This window comes from Carlito syrichta, unplaced genomic scaffold (assembly GCF_000164805.1).
Source record: "Carlito syrichta isolate Samal-C Ts95f unplaced genomic scaffold, Tarsius_syrichta-2.0.1 Scaffold303113, whole genome shotgun sequence".
In the NCBI taxonomy this organism is placed as follows: domain Eukaryota; kingdom Metazoa; phylum Chordata; class Mammalia; order Primates; family Tarsiidae; genus Carlito; species Carlito syrichta.
In genome coordinates, this window is record NW_007247209.1 from 463729 (window position 1) to 479953 (window position 16225).

Below are 16225 nucleotides of genomic sequence, written 5' to 3' on the forward strand. Positions count from 1 at the left end.
TCACCTCAGCCTCCCAAAGGCACGGGATTACAGGCTGAGCCACCGAGCCCGGCCCAAAGTGCTGGTACTATAGGTGTGAACCACCATGCCCAGCTCTGAAGGTGTCTTTCAAAGGCAGACTAGGACTGCAGGATAGAAGTCCTACCTTCAGAAGCCACAGATTTTTTTTTTTCAATTACTAGTGGGATGAAAACATTTTAATTCCTGTAGAAGTTGCATCTCTAAGAACACACTTGAGAAATTCTGGCTTATGTAATATGTACTTAACAAAGTATCTGAACATATTTCATCTGCAAACATTCATCAGGTTTGTCACAATTAAGGACATCTGCTCCCAAATCCACGCATAGAAGGGAGGATGTTGTGGCAAAGCCCTCAAAGAATTGAGGATTTCTCTGGTGGGTGTTCATTTCTGGCCCCAGTGTAATGTCTGTTAACAAGCCTGGCATGGTCCAGGTGTGGTGGCTCAAGTCAGTAATTCCAGTACTTTGGGAGGCCGAGGTGAGAGGACTATCTGAGCTCAGGGGTTTAAGACCAGCCTGGGCAACTTGGTGAGACCTCGTCTCTACAGTAAATCAGAAAATAAGCCGGGCATGTTAGTGCACGCCTGTAGTTCCAGCTACTTGGAAGACTGAGGCGGAAGGACTGCCAGAGCCCAGCAGGTTGAGGATGTGGTGGCTGTAAGCATGCCACTGAGCTCCAACCTGGGCCACAGAGTGAGACTCCAACTAAAAAAAAAAAAAGCCTGGCATGTGGAATTTTGTCACATGTTTTAACATGACATTCACATTCTGGGGCATATGCTTAGGGTTACGAGTTAAAATTGTGTTCAGTTTCACTTCTTTTGGGGGACTTATCTATGGGTGTTCTCTTGGCCAAAAACTGCAGCCTGCTGGTAGAGAGGAGTTCCTGTCCCTGGGAGATATAGCTCTGTGACTGGTACCTTCTTGCTTCTGGAAAAACACATCCACACTCAGCACCTCATTCGATTTTCACAGACTCCACTGATTAGCCCAGAGAGGTGGGCGGCTAGCCCCAGGACACAACCCGGGCAGAGGCTGTGTGATTACATCTTCACAGCCATGTGCTTTGCCTGTTTGGGTTCCTCCTATTCTAGTTGGTCTGAACTATGAGCTACGTGATGAGTTTGGACATTATGGAAGAAAACACAGCTGTGTCTTTTCCCTATGAGGACCAGGTATCCCTCAGGTGCAGAATTCCCTGTGGGTAGACAGTTTTGGCCCGACCTGCACCCCCGGGAAAGGGAGGCTAAGGCTCCATCACCTTTGGCAACACCAGAGACATGCGGGATGAGGGGCCCTGATTTGGGGAATGTGATACTTAAGATGTTCATGTGACGTCATTCCCCTTCGCAGTGGGGGGCCCCAGCATTGAGGCCAGAAGCTGTTACCATGTGAAAACCAGTTATTTTCCCAAACAATGAACAATCCTAGTGATGTCATATGCCCTGCCAGAGGGCCCAAATCAAATCGGTTCTGGTACTAGTGCAGCCTCCTGCAACACAATCCAGAGGTGATGACACCGCCTGGCCTGGAAGTGAAGAGGGCTTGGGCCTTCAGGTAGGACCCCTGTGTGTTTCTGGGGTCACATTTCAAAACAGCTTCAGAGGAAAGTGGAGCTTAGCAAAGAGTCCCACAGATCAAGGAGCACCAGAAACAGGGTCCCATGGCCCTGTCCCCGCCCCTTGCAGGAGCAGCCCCCAGTTCAGAAGTGTGCTGGCATCTGGGGCCAGTCAGTGAATCCCAGGGTGGAAGTACTGAGTGAGTGGCCACAGAATGGAACCGGGCAAAGAGGGAGGCAGCCTCCCCCACACGCCTTCACGCCTGACTGAAATCTAATCCTCATTCTTGTGCCCTCATGTCACGGCCTCAGCCTGGCTTCCCAGCAGCCTGATGCAGCCAAGCCGTTCCCACTCTCCTCTCTTCCTCCAAAGGAAGGACCTTTGCCGATGAAGTCATGGGAATAAAAGCTCCCTTTGCCCCCGAAAACAGTGGGAGCCTGAAGTCAGCTTGTTGTGTGGCCTCCCGACAGGCAGGCAGGCAGCCTTTGCTGCTTACCAGAACCTTCCAAGCCCACGACATCTCATCATGGGATTATTCCCATTGCACAGATGAGGAAACTGAGGCTCAGATCTTGGGATGGGCCCAAGGTTCTGGAGTCACCGAACGTAACCACGGCTGGCCTGGCCCCCACAGCTTGAGGTCAGTAGCTCCGAGGAACCCACAGATTCTAGTCAATTCAGTGAGCATTTACTCAGTCCCTGTGACATGCCAGGCACAGGGCCAAGTGCCAAGAATGAACTGTGTCATCCTGGAGGGTGTGTGGGCAACCTCAGGCCTATCAGGGAATATATTCTTTCCCACTTCTACCCAGAGTGTCTCTTGGGTTAATCTCTGCTAATTGTCTACATGTTTTCAATAAATTAACTTTTAAAAAATTCTTTAGTTTGCCTCTCGGTTTAATGCAAGAGAGTAGAAACTGATGGTTCTGTTTCCCATTTTGCTAAGAATCATATTCTTTTTTTGAGTCGGAGTCTCACTCTATCTCCCCAGGCTGGAGTGCAGTGACATGATCATGGCTCACCTCAACCTCAACCTCCTGAGCTCAGGCAATCCTTCCACATCAGTCTCCCAAGTGGCTGGGACTACAGGTGTGTGCCACCGTGCTCAGCTTATTTTTTGTCGAGACAAGTTCTTTCTATGTTGCTCAGGCTTGTTTTGAATTCCTGGGCTTAAGCAATCCTCCTGCCTCAGTCTTCCAAAATGTTAGTATTTTTTTTCTTTTGAGTAGGAGTCTTACTCTGTCACCCAAATTGGAGGGCAGTGGCACGCTCATGGCCACCACAGCCTCAACCTCCTGGGCTCAGGTGATCCTTCCACCTCAGCCTTCCAAGTAGCTGGAACCACAGGCATGTGCTACCATGCCTGGCTAATTTTTTGATTTATTGTAGAGATGAGGGCTCTCCAAATTGCCCAGGCTGGCCTTGAACCCCTGGACTCAGGCAATCCTCTCACCTCTGCCTCCAAAAATGCTGAGATTACAGGCGTGAGCCACCACGTCTGGCTAAGCGCTGGTATTATAGGCATGAGTCACAGCCCCTAGCCAGGAGGATGCATTCTTAAGTGTGATAGTGATCAAATAATCCCAGCCCTTCACCCTGGAAGTGCCTGGGGCAGTCTGTTAGCTTTGAAAAAGTTGCAATGGCTCCTGGGGTATACATTCCAAAGTGGAATTCCTTTCCCCATGAAGATTCTGGTCACAGTCTACATTGTTCTTCGATGAATCAGCATCATCATACCTGGCTGCTCTCTCTTCCTTCCTCCCATGTCTGGTGCTGGGGAGCCCAGGAGAACCAGTGGCACACACAGCACCAGCAGCCACACTCAGGCTGAGCAGCTGGCACTACTCTGGGCACTGGAGATTAAAGATGAAGAACACACTGGGCGTGGTAGCTCAAGCCAGGGGTTTGAGTTCAGCCTGGACAACTTGGTGAGACCTAATCTCTACAAATTAGCCGAGTGTGGTGGCACACACCTGTAGTTCTAACTGCTTGGAATGCTGAGGCAGAAGGATCGCCTGAGCCCAGCAGGTCGAGGCTGTGGTAGCCGTGAGTGTGCCACTGCACTCCAGCCTGGGTGACAGAGTGAGACTCTAACTCAAAAAAAAAAAAAAAAAAAAAAAAAAAAGACAAAGGACACAGCCCCGGAGGAGGTGGCATGTGGCTTGTGGCTGTGAGCATCCCTCTTCTGAAGTCACTGGAATATTTGAAGTCAATACTCGTGCTTTCAACTGGGTCAACTGATTGACCAACAGATAGAGTAGTGCTCTAGAGTGACTATAGAGAACTGCCAGGTGACCAGCCCATTTAATTACAGTGACGTGAGGGTGTCAATAGCCTGAGTCCAGCAATCACTGTTCCTGCCTGGAACAGCGAAGATGCTCGATAATAAAGGGGACTTGTCTGAGAGGTGTTGGAAAACCCAAGTCTGGTGCAAGTGGCCAGAAGCATCCCTGGACCCCAGCTTGCCTGGGAACCAAAGTGAGCTCAGCCTGAATTGGCTGTGCTAGGCCTGGCTTCTGAGGGTATGGTGTGCTCACTAAAGACTGGGGTCTGCTGAGGTGCCTCAGTTTACCCAGCATCCTCCATGGGAAAGACAAAATGCACTCACCTGACACACATGAGCGCTGTTGGGCTGAGGAGGCAAGTTTCACTACCCCACACTCCCAGGGAGCTGGGGGTTTTTGCACATTCCAAGGCTATCCATTCCCCTTTCTAGAAGCCCATATTAGCCCTAAACCTTCTAATGAGTCCTTGTTTTCCCAGGGACTTTGATGATGGAAGAGAACCTTGACAGCCACATGGACATTCCTTGGTGAGTGAGCACCTTAGTGTCCCTTTTCTGTGAGAGGCTCATGAGTGTCTGACAAGTGTGCTGGCGACCTTCTGTCTGACCTGGTCACCTTCTCCACCTATTCTCTGTCCCACAGGGTGGCCTCTACAGCCTGTCAATGGCCTCTCCTGCCTCTGAATCCTGGTAGGGTTTGACCAGTAGGAGGGACTAGCAGGAGACTGGGGGCAGGTCAGAGAGTGAGGGTGGAGAATCTATTCTGCCGTCTCTTCCTTGCTGGGTCACCGGGGGCAGTGGTTGCATTCCCTTAGCCAAGGTTCCAGCTCCTCAGTGGCCCTCTCTGAACAGTTTTTTGGAGTCTGTATCTGCGGCTTCCCTTGCCCTGAAGGAGGAGGCATAGTTACAAGACTATTCATTCTCCTTTCTAGAAGCCCATATTAGTAGCAAACCTTAAAAAAAATTTTTTTTAAAGACAGGGTCTGGAGTGCAATGGCATAATCACAGCTCACGGCAGTCTCAACCTACTGGGCTCAGGCAAACCTTCTACCTTAGCCTCCCAAGTAGCTGAGATTACCATCATGCACCACCACACCTGGCTCCTTTTAAAAAATTTTTTGTAGAGACGGGGTCTCACTATGTTGCCCAGGCTGATCTCGAACTCCTGGGCTCAAGCGATTCTTCTGCCTCAGCCTCCCAAAATGCTGGGATTACAGGTGTGAGTCACTGCACCAGGCCATATTGGTCCCAGACCTTCTAATGAGTCCTTGTTATCCTGGGGATTTTGATGATGGAAGAGGATGCCTTGGCTGCCCCGTGAACATTCCTTGGTGAGTGAGCATTTTCTGAAAGGAACCCTCTGTCGCTGTTCTGAGGAGCCACTCCAGCCCTGCCCTGGTTCCCTTCACCCTGCCACAGCCTGGAACTGGCCCTCTATGAAACTCTCCTTAACCCAGTGGCCGTCTCTTTCCTCCTGGAACTCAGAAGAATATAATGGCCCTCTGAATAGGGAGAACAGCTGATCAGAAGAGGTACAGTTTGGTGCCCCAAAGCTGAGGGCCAGGCCCTGGATTGGCACGTGTTCCTACCCTGGGGGTGGTCCTCATTCCCACAAGAGACAACAGGAGCAAAGAGCGGCCTTACCCTAGCATACCACCCTTTCATCTCTTCTGTGATCACAGGATGTCTATTTTGACAGTTCGAGTATTTATTTTTATTTTTTATTTTTGCGAAAATGGTTTATATTGAGTCTTGCTATCCTCCTTCGATAACTGTATAGAAAACATTTGGGAGATTTCCATACAGAAGCAGAATCAAGGGTCCTAGTAACCCTTACCCTTGTTTTCACCCAATCTACCAGCTGATGAAGGTTTTCTCAGGTCTGGGGTCTTGTTCCTTTAGGGACATCCAGAGGCTCCACTCTGTTCAGACTATCAGGGGTCAACCCAATGCTCCCATAAGAGAGGGGCATGAGAGATCAGGTCTGGAACAAAGTGGATCCTGACCTACAGAAGCAGGACAGACCCGAGATTCCTGTCCTCAGAACCCAGGGATATCAGAGGCCCTCTGTCCCCAGCTGGGTTCCAGGAGGAGCCCATGGGCTAACCTTGGAGAGGAAACCCAGATCCAAGGGAAACGGAGATTCCCAAGGACTTCATGGCTCAGTACCAGGGCTGGCACACAGTTGGGCCCAACTCCTAACTTGCAGCCTGGTGTCCTCTGAGCCTATGACAGCAAGGACATGCCACTTGGCACCCAGGGAGAGTCCTTTATTTTCTTCCTGGTTACAAAGGCAGGTGAATCAGTCCTGCACGGGTCCCAGTCAGACGCAGAGACTCTGGGAAGGCCTGAGCCACCCAGAGTCAAGCCACGTGCTGGGAAGGGAACCCATCTGAGGCCATCCACCACCTTCTTTCATGAGGCTGCTAGGAGCAAGCTACCAACGCACCCAATAGCCATTCCCAGAAATCCTGGCAGGCTCCCTGGATGGGCCTCTTCCACTGGGGAATTTCAATCTGATGAAGAGACTTTGTTTTGATGCAAATTGCCCCAAGAAACAGAGGAAAGCCCTTAGAGAGCACCCTCTGCTGCTCATCTCCTAGGATTCCCCTTCCCCACTCTGCCCACCTCCCTCCTTCCTGGTGCCTCTGTGTAGGCTGCCTTCCTGGTGGAAGAGTCTGGTGGGGACACCTTTGTCCCTAGAAAAAGACACACAGCACCAATAAGCAGAGGCTGGGGTTGGGATAGCCTAAAGCTTAATGAGCCAGTCCCATGTGGGTGGACACTGAGCCTGAAGCCCAGACTGGGGAGGCTACTGGCCATCCCACACCGCTGTGAGTCACTCTGCAATCCCCTCACATTTGTGCAACCGCTCAGAAAGCCACTGCTGGGGCCCAGAGGCAGGAACAGCTGATGTTCGGAATACACACGAGTCCTGAGAATGCCATCCCGGTTCCTTTGCCCGAAGTCTTGGCAACCCCAATGGGCAGCAGGTGTCCAGAGCTCAGGTGCCCTTGTCACAGCTCAGCACAAGAGTTTGGTGTGGTGGCTCCAGATATGGAGGCTATGTCCTCTGAGCAGTACCATCTGAAGACCCCTTGTGGCCCCAGCCCTGGAGGGGAGAGCAGCTCCGAGGGAACAAACAAGCAAAAATAAAAGGCCAGTCCACAGGGGTGATAAAGAGCTGCTCTGGGGATCCCCTTCCTCGGGATGCCCTCCCTGCCTTAGGGCTCCTGGGCAGGGCTGAAGGGCTGGGTCCACTTGGAGACGTCTAGAAAGACTGCAGAAGCCCCGTGGTAGAGCCAAAGGCGGGGCAGGGCGCCATGGCGGGTCCAGGCATCACGCACAGTGTTGTAGGCCTCCATCTCCACATGATAGTCACCGTCCATGCCCTGCCAGCGGCCGCCTGTCACGTACAATGCATCCCCCAGTGGCACCAGGGCGCCATTCTCGTGCAGACTGTGCTGGGACTGCACCTGTAGATGGTCAGCCTGTCAGTGTCCAGCAGATGACTGGAGAGATGGGTGCCCTCGGTGGGGGCAGGGAACAGGCAGAGAGGACAGCCAGCCACCTGACTTGACATCCCATCCAGGGCACTAGGTCACCAGCTCCCTGGGAAGCTCACCCCCAGGCCACCTGTAGCTTCCTCAGACTCTCCCTTTAGTGAAAAGACCCAACGTTCCCCTCTCCGACCTTCATCTGGCAGGATGACGTTTTCAGCTCCCTGGAGTCAGAGGGGGCCATGAGGCCTGAGATGCCTTCTAGAGAGATCTAGGCTGAACCTTAGCTTCACAGCAGCTTTGTCAGAGGAGTCAGGTGTGGCCCAGTGCCAACAGACACCCAGGGAGGCCATGCCTACCATGGGACCCCTCGCTACACATTTCACCTCTTGCTCCAGCCTGTGGCCTCAGGGATGCCCTGGAAGGGGTTGTGGGGTGAGGGCCAGCAGCTTCTCAGAGGTTGAAGAGGGATGTGACACTTTGGGAGGAGCCCGGGATGGGCAGATAGAGTGAGGCCTGTCTGTGGTCTCCAGGTGAAGGCAGTAGCTGGTGGCCGCCCCTGCCCCTAGGCCTGAAGAGGGCAGAGTGGAGTCCCGCAGTGCTAGGACCTCAGCCCAGAACAGCGACATGGGCCTGGGAGAGGTCAGGCTGTGACCCAGCTGAAGGGCCCAGGAAGAAGCTGACCTGGCAGGGCCCACCCCGCACCTGTTCCACCGCTGTAATAGGGGCCTTGGGTCAGCTGAACATTGACGCCAGGGGACAGCTGTGGGCAGCAGATTTGCAGAGGCCCTGCTGTCACCCATCTGGCTGGTACAGCCTCCTGGGGTGGCTGCAGGGAGGAGTGCTACCTTTTCAGCCTCCAGGGACTGAGAATCTTGAGGTGGGATGAGAGGGGGTGGGCAGGGAGATGGAGTGAGGGAGTGGGCCCAGGACATCCGACTCAGTGCCGAGACCCATCACGGGCCTCCTGGGCACTGTCCCGTCTCTTCCAGGGAGGCTGCTCAGAAGACATAGCTGCCTCCCACCAACTCCCCTGGGACCGATGGCCAAAATGGGGGAGGGATATCGTGGGATGGTGCTTTAGGCAATGGGAGAGCCTAGAGGCTGGCTGCTCCACCACCCCAGGAACAGGTCACTCCCTCTCTCTTGATCCCTGAAGCACCAGCTGGTTGAACCTAGTTTTGCTCCCCGAGAATGACAAGTCATTTCTCTCCAGGAAGATGGATGTGCAGGAGACAGAGCACTGGGGACTAGCAATCCACAGGCCACGTGCTCCCACCCTCATCATCTCTCCTGTCCTCAAGGGGACTTGGGCCTGGACACCGCTATCGCCTTGTGTTCTGGGGAGAGACCCCAGGCCTGCACCTTCCCCTTCCCTATCCCTGCTCTCTGGTGTCTGGAGTCCCAGCAGGGAGTGAGGCCTACCTTCTGCCAGAGGTTAGCCCCGGGGTCGTACACATAGACCTTCTTGGTGTTGTCCCCGATAAGGTAGAGCGCCCCATGCAGCGCGGCACAGCGTGGCGAGGACAGGTACTTGGGCAGGAAGGGCGAGGCGATCACACTCCATGCATCTGTGGGGGATACGGCACCAGGGCCACCGTCACCAGGGTCACCAAGTCGGGCTCCCCCTCATGAGGGACTGAGGGCGAGGCACCTCTCGGAACCTCTGTGGACTCATCTGTAAAATGGGAGTGAGCCTGGTGGTACAACTGTCAGGCACCATGCCCTGCCCCTCACCTAGCCTGGCTCTCTCCCTTTGGGAAAGGAGGGGACAGCAGCCTCCTCACACAGACGCACCACAGGAAAGGGGCATGTGAAGGGTGCAGGGGTCCCTGGGGAATCTCACCCTCAGGAGGGGGCTTTGCTCTGGTTGTCACCGCCCCCTTCCCACACACACCTCACCCTGATGAGGGACTGCAGGGCCTCTGCCTCCTCCCTGCCCAGTCCCCACCCTGTTCTATCCCGTATCTGGTAACCAGGTGGGCCCAGTTATTTCTCGCGGAGTCCTAACACCCCCACAGCCAAATGGGCCCCATCACCACCTCCATTCTCCAGAGGGCAAAGCAGATCTAGAGACCAGGCTGGGGGCAGGCAGGGTGGGGGTGGTGAGCTCAGGAGAGCGGAGCTGGGCTTCAAACGCCAGCATAGAGTCCAGATCCCAAACTCAAACATGGGACCTTAGAGGTCAGGGGTCACTGCTCCTGGCCCATGAGGCCAGATGGACAAGCAGCCAGGCAGCTTCCAGGACCTGGGTGGCTGGGAACTTCAGCTGCTGTGTGCGGCCTGGGCAGGGCAGACACACAGCCAGCTTCTAGGCTGGAATGGGGCAGTGATTCTGTGGAGGTGACACCCTGCCCTTGTTCTTCTGGTTGCTGTGGCCCCTGCCTTTCTCCGCTATCTGACCCATTTCTTATGGGGCCGTGACCCTTTGTGAGAGGTCTGTGGCTATCCCCACCCTCTCCCCAGCCCCTTCTGTGCTCGGGAGCCACCCCAACCTCACTGTGATGGGATTGGCCATTCATAGGGGGCCCATGGTCATCTGTCTTCCATCCCCTGGGCCTTGCCCTGCCCACCTGTGACAGGGTTGTAGCACTGCAGGGCCAGAGCGTTGTACTTGGAGGCGCTGGAGCCCACCAGGTAGAGCCGGCCCTGGCAGCCGGCGGCTGAGAAGTTGCTGACATATTTGAGAGCTGGGCTGATTGGCGTCCAGCTGTCCGTGTAGGGGTCATAGCTCTCCACCTCCACCACATCCAGGGTGGTGCCTGCAGGGGTCAGGGTGGTGGTGTCTGGGCTGAGTGGGGGGTCAGGGCTCGGGGGGCAGGCGACGAGAGGGTTCTTGGAGACTCAGAGTCGGGGGCCCACCCTGGTACCTCGAGAGGGAGAGAAGGGCATGCCCTCGGGAGCCTGGAGAGCTATCCCCATTTCACAGACTGGGAAGCTGAGGCTCTGAGAGGTGAGGGCGCCTGCCCAAGGCCACACTGCCAGGAGGTGGTGTCACTGGTGGGTACTTGGACCTGGAGATGCCCCACTCCAGAGTGAGAGATGGAGCCTCAGAGGGCTGCCCACTCCCAGGCCTGCCACACAGGAAACTCATTCATTTGTTCACTCACGCATTCATTCATTCCAGTTTTGTACTGGAATGGAGGAAGTCAGCCCTGGGAGGGGTGGGTTGTAAGATGTAAGACCCTGGAGCTATAGGCAGTCCTGGCCCTCACAAGTCCCAGATAGAGTCTGAATGTGACAATGATGGGGCCCCATGTGGAGAGGGAGGGCATACCCTGCTCTCATGGGGCCCTGGCCTTGGCCTCCTGGAGAACTGGGAACCTCACAGTGTCCTGGGCTTGGGAACCATGTGTGCTTTTTGTGCTCTGGCTGGGGACACAGTAGCCACTGAGAGACAAAGGGATGACTAGGACAGTTGGGGCACTAAGAGTGGCCTCCGGGCCAGTATGTTGCCTACAGAGCTTTGGAGCCACCTGCATTTCAGTTTTCAACATTCCCCTGACCAGCGAGTCCTTTGGGGCAACTTCTGGGTGCCGGGGGATAGGTGGAATGAAAGCAACCATAAAAGGGTCACTGTGGGTCCCCTCATCAGGGGGGTTGCTTCCCTGACCCCGAGCTGAGGGCCGAGTCCCAGGCTCTGTCTGGAGTGAGTGTGGCCATCCCCTCCAGCAGCTCCTGCCAGGCCTCCTTCTAGGTACTGACTCATCATCCTGGAACTCATCAGAAGTACTAGGAGTGGGCCATGGAGGACACCCAGGATGGGGGGTTGGAGGGGTGGGGGGAGAGGAGCAGGGGTGGCACCCAGCTGGGAGCCCAGGCTGGGTCCTGTGGGCCCCGGAGGGCAGCAACAGGGGACAGCACCTCTGTGGCCCCTGAGGCCAGCATGAGGGTCTCATCCCCATTGCTGCAGGGATGAGAGGCTCAAGCTCAGCCCCAGGGAGGGGTGAGGGGGGAAGCCTAACCGCCAATGGCGTAGATCTCCCCGTTGAGTGCAGCGCTGGCGTGGTTGGTACGGGCCTTCAGCATGGATGCCACGGGCTTCCAGGCAGCCTCCTTCAGCGGGAAGCACCAGGCCTGGGTGGTTGACCAGGTGTCCGTCTTGGTGCCCCGCGATCCACCTGCCAAGAGAGGTCCTGTCCACATGGGCGCTACCTACCTGGAGTCTTGAGCCAGTGGGGACTTGATACCAGTGTCTGGCCCCCTCCCCGCATGCCAGGCCTGGACCACCAACGTGGTGAGCTAGGGGTGGGACTGTGGGTAGCATAGTCTGGCTGTGTGCCTTTGGACAGATCCCTCTATCCCCATAAACTGAAGGGACGAGATCAGCAGTTTCAAGCCTCCATCAGTGGAAGGACTTCCCCAACCAAATCTTACAAGGAATCCCAACTTCCACGATGTAAGACAGCAGAATGACCCTCTTCACATCCCCCATCAAACAGTTCCTTCCTGGGAGGTCCTGACTGCAGGAGGACAGTGGGGTCAGCCCTGAGTCCACATCAGTCAGTGTATGCAGAATGGCTCCCAGCATGCACAAGTGACCCGTGGATTTTAAATTTCCTTGATTTCACATGCACGGAAGAGCCTTGACTAAACCATCAGGGACCACTCTGAGTGGGGAAGAGTTAGTTTTGGATGGCATACTGAGCTTGGGGCTTGGCTGGCCAAGGCTGGTCCCCCTGAGCAGCTCACCTGTGACATAGATGTCATTGTTCAAGGCCGCCAGGGAGAAACCCCACTTGTGGTAGTCCGGGAAGTCTGGGAGCGCCATCCACCTCTCTGGCAGGAAGAGAGGGGCAGAGGGCTCAGGTGCAGAAATGTCCCTCTCACCAGTGGGGAAAGGCAGGGACAGGGCAGAGCAGTCTTGCTCTAGAGGGGGATACCGAGTGGGATAAGGTCAGAGCAGGCCCTGCATGCTCTAGGGCATGGTAGCCACCACCTCCTCATGCTACCCCTCAGCGTCTGGCACCCAGACTAGACTCAGGATTATACCCAAGGGCGCAGTGAGAGGCAACCCAGGTTTTGGAGGCTGAGGTCTCACCCTGATCCTGCAGTTGACCCCATTGACCCCGAATGGACCATTTAGCCCCTGGATCTGGCCCCCTCTCAGTCAGATGAGGTATGGGTTAATTGATCTGTGGGTTCACTAGTGGGTTATAACACCAACATCATTCATTCACTCATTTGTTCATTCCTTCATTCATGCATTCATTTATTCATTCACGTGTTTATTCATTTATCCTGAGCACCCTTCGTACCCCCATGGCAGCCAGGCATGTAAGGGGTGAGACACAGGCCTTGCAGCAGGCAGAGGAGTGTCCAGATCCCGCTCTCATGACCCAGAAGCATGGCCTTAGACAAACCTCTGCCTCAGTTTCCTTGTTTGTTGAATCTGGTGATCCTGCCTCCTAAGAAAGTGTGGGGACTTCATGAGATGACAGGTAACTGCTCAGCTGATGGTGGCTATCAAGATTATTGTCACTATTATTGGGAAGGGCAGAGTAATGTGCCTGAGTCTGATCTGCCTCATGGAGCTACATGGGGTAAACTGAGGTAAGGGATGAGAAAATGTTTTGGAAAAATCAAAACGGGATAATACGCGTGGGAATGTTAAAGTCCTATATATTGACACATTTTGGGTGTGTGTGGGAGAGACCAGTCCTTGGGGATGTCCCCTGGGAAGACTCTGTTTATTGTTTATGACCTTTTCGGGACATACGGAATTCCGGGTCTCCCTGGGAGCAGAGCCTGGCATTGTGGTCAGGGACTGAGTGTCCCCCTGACTCATGGCTCTGTCACCCCAGGGTGGGGATTGCCTAGGAGTCAGCAGGCCTTTCCTGCCAGCGTGCCCCCTCCCTGCTGCCCTCCTGACTGGGCCTGAAGGACAGCTGCTCCCTCCTGACGTCAGCCCCAAATCCCCTCTCGTCAGCCCCTGCCCGGGACAGCCAGCCTTGGACTTCCTGGACCCCGCCAGCGGCTGACGCCGTGGGAACGGCAGGCAACCTGCCCGGTGGCCCCGGGACACTAGCCAGGCCACATCAGCCCTTTCCAAAGTGCTCGCCTGGGGCAACACAGGCCCTCCAGAACTTCTGCTGGGGTCTCTCACACCTCCTTTCCTGCCAAATGGCAGGCCTGGCCTCAGTGCTTCCCCAGGGCCTCCCTACAACTGTGTGAGGAGGTTCTAGCCCATTTGGCCGATGAAGAAATTGAGGCTCAGAGAGGGGAAATGACCTTTCCAGGAGTGGAAGCTCGTTTGGGATGACTCAGAAGCTAAGCACTCACGCTCCAGGCTGCCTGAACCTCTTTACCCTGCCCCCGGTTCATCCCCTGGGGCCTTGGTTCCCTCATCAGCCAGCCAGGCTGCCCATGCACAAGGTGCAGTCTGGGCAGCGGAACCCTCTACATTGGCCCCCAGGGCCTATAACAGACGGACTGGAGACGGGGATGGCAGTGCCCTCCAAGCCCCCTTCCGTGGCCCTCAGTCGCCTCTGCAGCCTCCACGAGGGACAAGGCTCTGCCCAGGCACACCCAGCACGGTGGACTCCAGCACTTTCTGTCCTCTGAACACCTTGCTCACAAGGGCAGGACAGAGGGATGGTGGTGGCCCCGGGTACGGGAGGGGTACTCACTGGCCTTAGTGTTGTAGAAGGCAAAGTTCCCGAGGCAGAGGTTGGGTTCCTCGGCCGCCTCCTCTTCCTCCAGTGCCCGCCCGCCCACCACCACCAGGACCTCCTCCAGCTTCTGTGGGAGGGCGGGCAGTACCTGTGGGGTGGGAGGCCAGGTCAGAGCAGCAGTGATGGTCTCTTCACCCAAGGCTCGGGGGTTGCCTCGGTGCCAGCGCCCACATGTGGGCCAGGCAGCCTCGGCATGTGTGTGCACATGCGTGTGTGTGCGTGTGCAGATACGTATGTGTGCATGCTTGTTGTGGGCCATGGGGCCAGAGATGGTGTGTATTCCCACACAGAAGCTGCTGCCCTCTCCACAGTCACCAGGTGCTTTTTGAAGACATCCCCCAGAGTCTGTCCCCAGTGTCCACGCTAGCGTCCCCCTGCCCTGGGAGGGGTCCCTGCTCCTTGGCTGGCCTGCAGCAGGCACAAGGATGGCCCTGGCCCTGTAAGAAACACTGGATACTACACACAGGATGGTCGGGAAGCAGCCACTGCCCAGGGCCTCCAGGTCTCCGTTGTTCCCCACTGCCACCCTGACCCCTCCTACGGGATGCCCTGGCCTCCCACCACCAGCAGTTACAAGCTAACTACCTAGTGGGGTCAGGCCCCCGGCCCCTTGAGACTGGCCAGTGCCCAGAGGGAACAGGGGTAAGGATTTTGCCCACCACCCACTTAATCTTGGCCTGAGAGCCACCAGTCTGGTGCACATCTGGTCCCGGGATTTGGCTCCAGAGGAGTCCCCTGGAGTAAAGAGCCAGAGCAGGCTGTTAGTTCCCGACTGTCAGCCGAGACGTGTCAGCTCCTGGTCCCAGCCACACAGGGCCTGTTTCTTCATCAGGACCCGCCCTGCCCGCCAGGCCCACTGCCACCACAAACAGGAAGTTGCACCCCATAAATGTCTGAACTGCTTCCCAGGGGCAGGTGGTGGAAGGCTGCCATGCCTGTTGGTGCCTCCTTGCCTGTGCAAAAACTGTGTCACCTTCCTGGATGACTTTCCCTCTTTCTCCTCTTGCCAAGTTCATACCCTCCTGTGAGGCCCAGCTCAGATGTTGCCTCCTCCAGAAAGCTCTCCCCGACAGCGAGCCCCTCCAAGGATGCCCCTAGAATCCAGATTCCCTGTCTCCTCACTTCCAGGTTCCCCATGCCCTCACATCCAGGGTGTGGTGCATACAGGTGCACAATCTGTACTAGAGAGTGGTGATGCCCTCACAGGGAACTGACCTGAGGTAGGGAGTGTTGAAAGGTTAGGGGCCTCAGGATGCCCACACTTTACTCTCTGTCCCCCTGCAGGTGGGGCATCTGGGGCTCTTCTTGTGCCTCCCAGGGGTGGGAGCCCCTGGGCCCATCACTCACCTCCCCATGGCCCTGGGACAGAGCCGCCCGGCATGCCTCTGACTCCTGGATGAGAGGCTCCGTGGCCAGCAGCTGCTGCACGCAGGGCCTGGGTACGGCATCCAGGTGCACCAGGGCGAGCAGCTCGGGCAGGTGGGAGGCCCGGGCCTGTGGGTCATGGCGCACCCAGCGCAGCAGGGCCTGGAGTCGGCTCTGCTCCGGCTGCACCTGCAGCAGGTCACTGGCCAGACAGGTGGCCAGCCGGTCCCGAGGCAGCTGCAGGAACTCATCCTCACGCGCCACAGCCTCAAAGTTCTCCCGCAGAAAGGCCCAGGCCTTGGCAGCCACTCCCAGCAGCCCCTGCTGCTCCCCAAACTCGCAGATGCCCAGGCAGTTGGCGGCGTCCAGCTGCTGCTGCAGGTAGCGGCCGCAGACCTTCTGCACGGCAGGGAAGTGAAGGCGCGCGGCTGTGCGTGTCAGTGCCTCCACGTTACCCTGCGTGATGGTCAGCCGGCCCGTGTACACGAAGTCCACCAGCTGCCCCACCGTGGCCGGCTCCACATCCCGCAGCTCCACACGTGCCGAGAAGCTCTCGGCGAAGTCGCCTGCAAACATGGCATGGAAGTAGGGGCTGCTCAGCGCCAGAAGGCCGCGGTGGCACGGCAGCTCCCGGCCGCCTACCAGCAGCGTGACGTCGGCCAGCTTGGGCTGCGAACGCAGCCGCTGCAGGCCATCCAGCATGTCCTGTGCGTGCGAGGGCAGGTGGAAATCCAGGTCGTCCACGTTCCGCACCATGACACCCACAGCACACCTTTGGCGGCCTGCTCGCTCACGGGGAAGAAGTGGTTGGAGCTGCCTG

The 16225-nt window shown here is 56.3% G+C and overlaps 1 protein-coding gene across 1 annotated transcript; it reads right to left on the reverse strand.

Annotated features, from left to right (window-relative positions):
* Positions 1 to 6989: 6989 nt before the first annotated feature.
* Positions 6990 to 16225, reverse strand: KLHL30 (kelch like family member 30). Its single transcript, XM_008057735.2, has 7 exons — positions 15388 to 16225; positions 13996 to 14128; positions 12059 to 12145; positions 11332 to 11487; positions 9940 to 10128; positions 8792 to 8937; positions 6990 to 7342 (listed from the first exon to the last, which is right to left on the reverse strand). Exons 1-7 carry the CDS (start codon positions 16159 to 16161, stop codon positions 7091 to 7093), a joined length of 1737 nt encoding a protein of 578 aa, XP_008055926.1. The 5' UTR covers positions 16162 to 16225; the 3' UTR covers positions 6990 to 7090.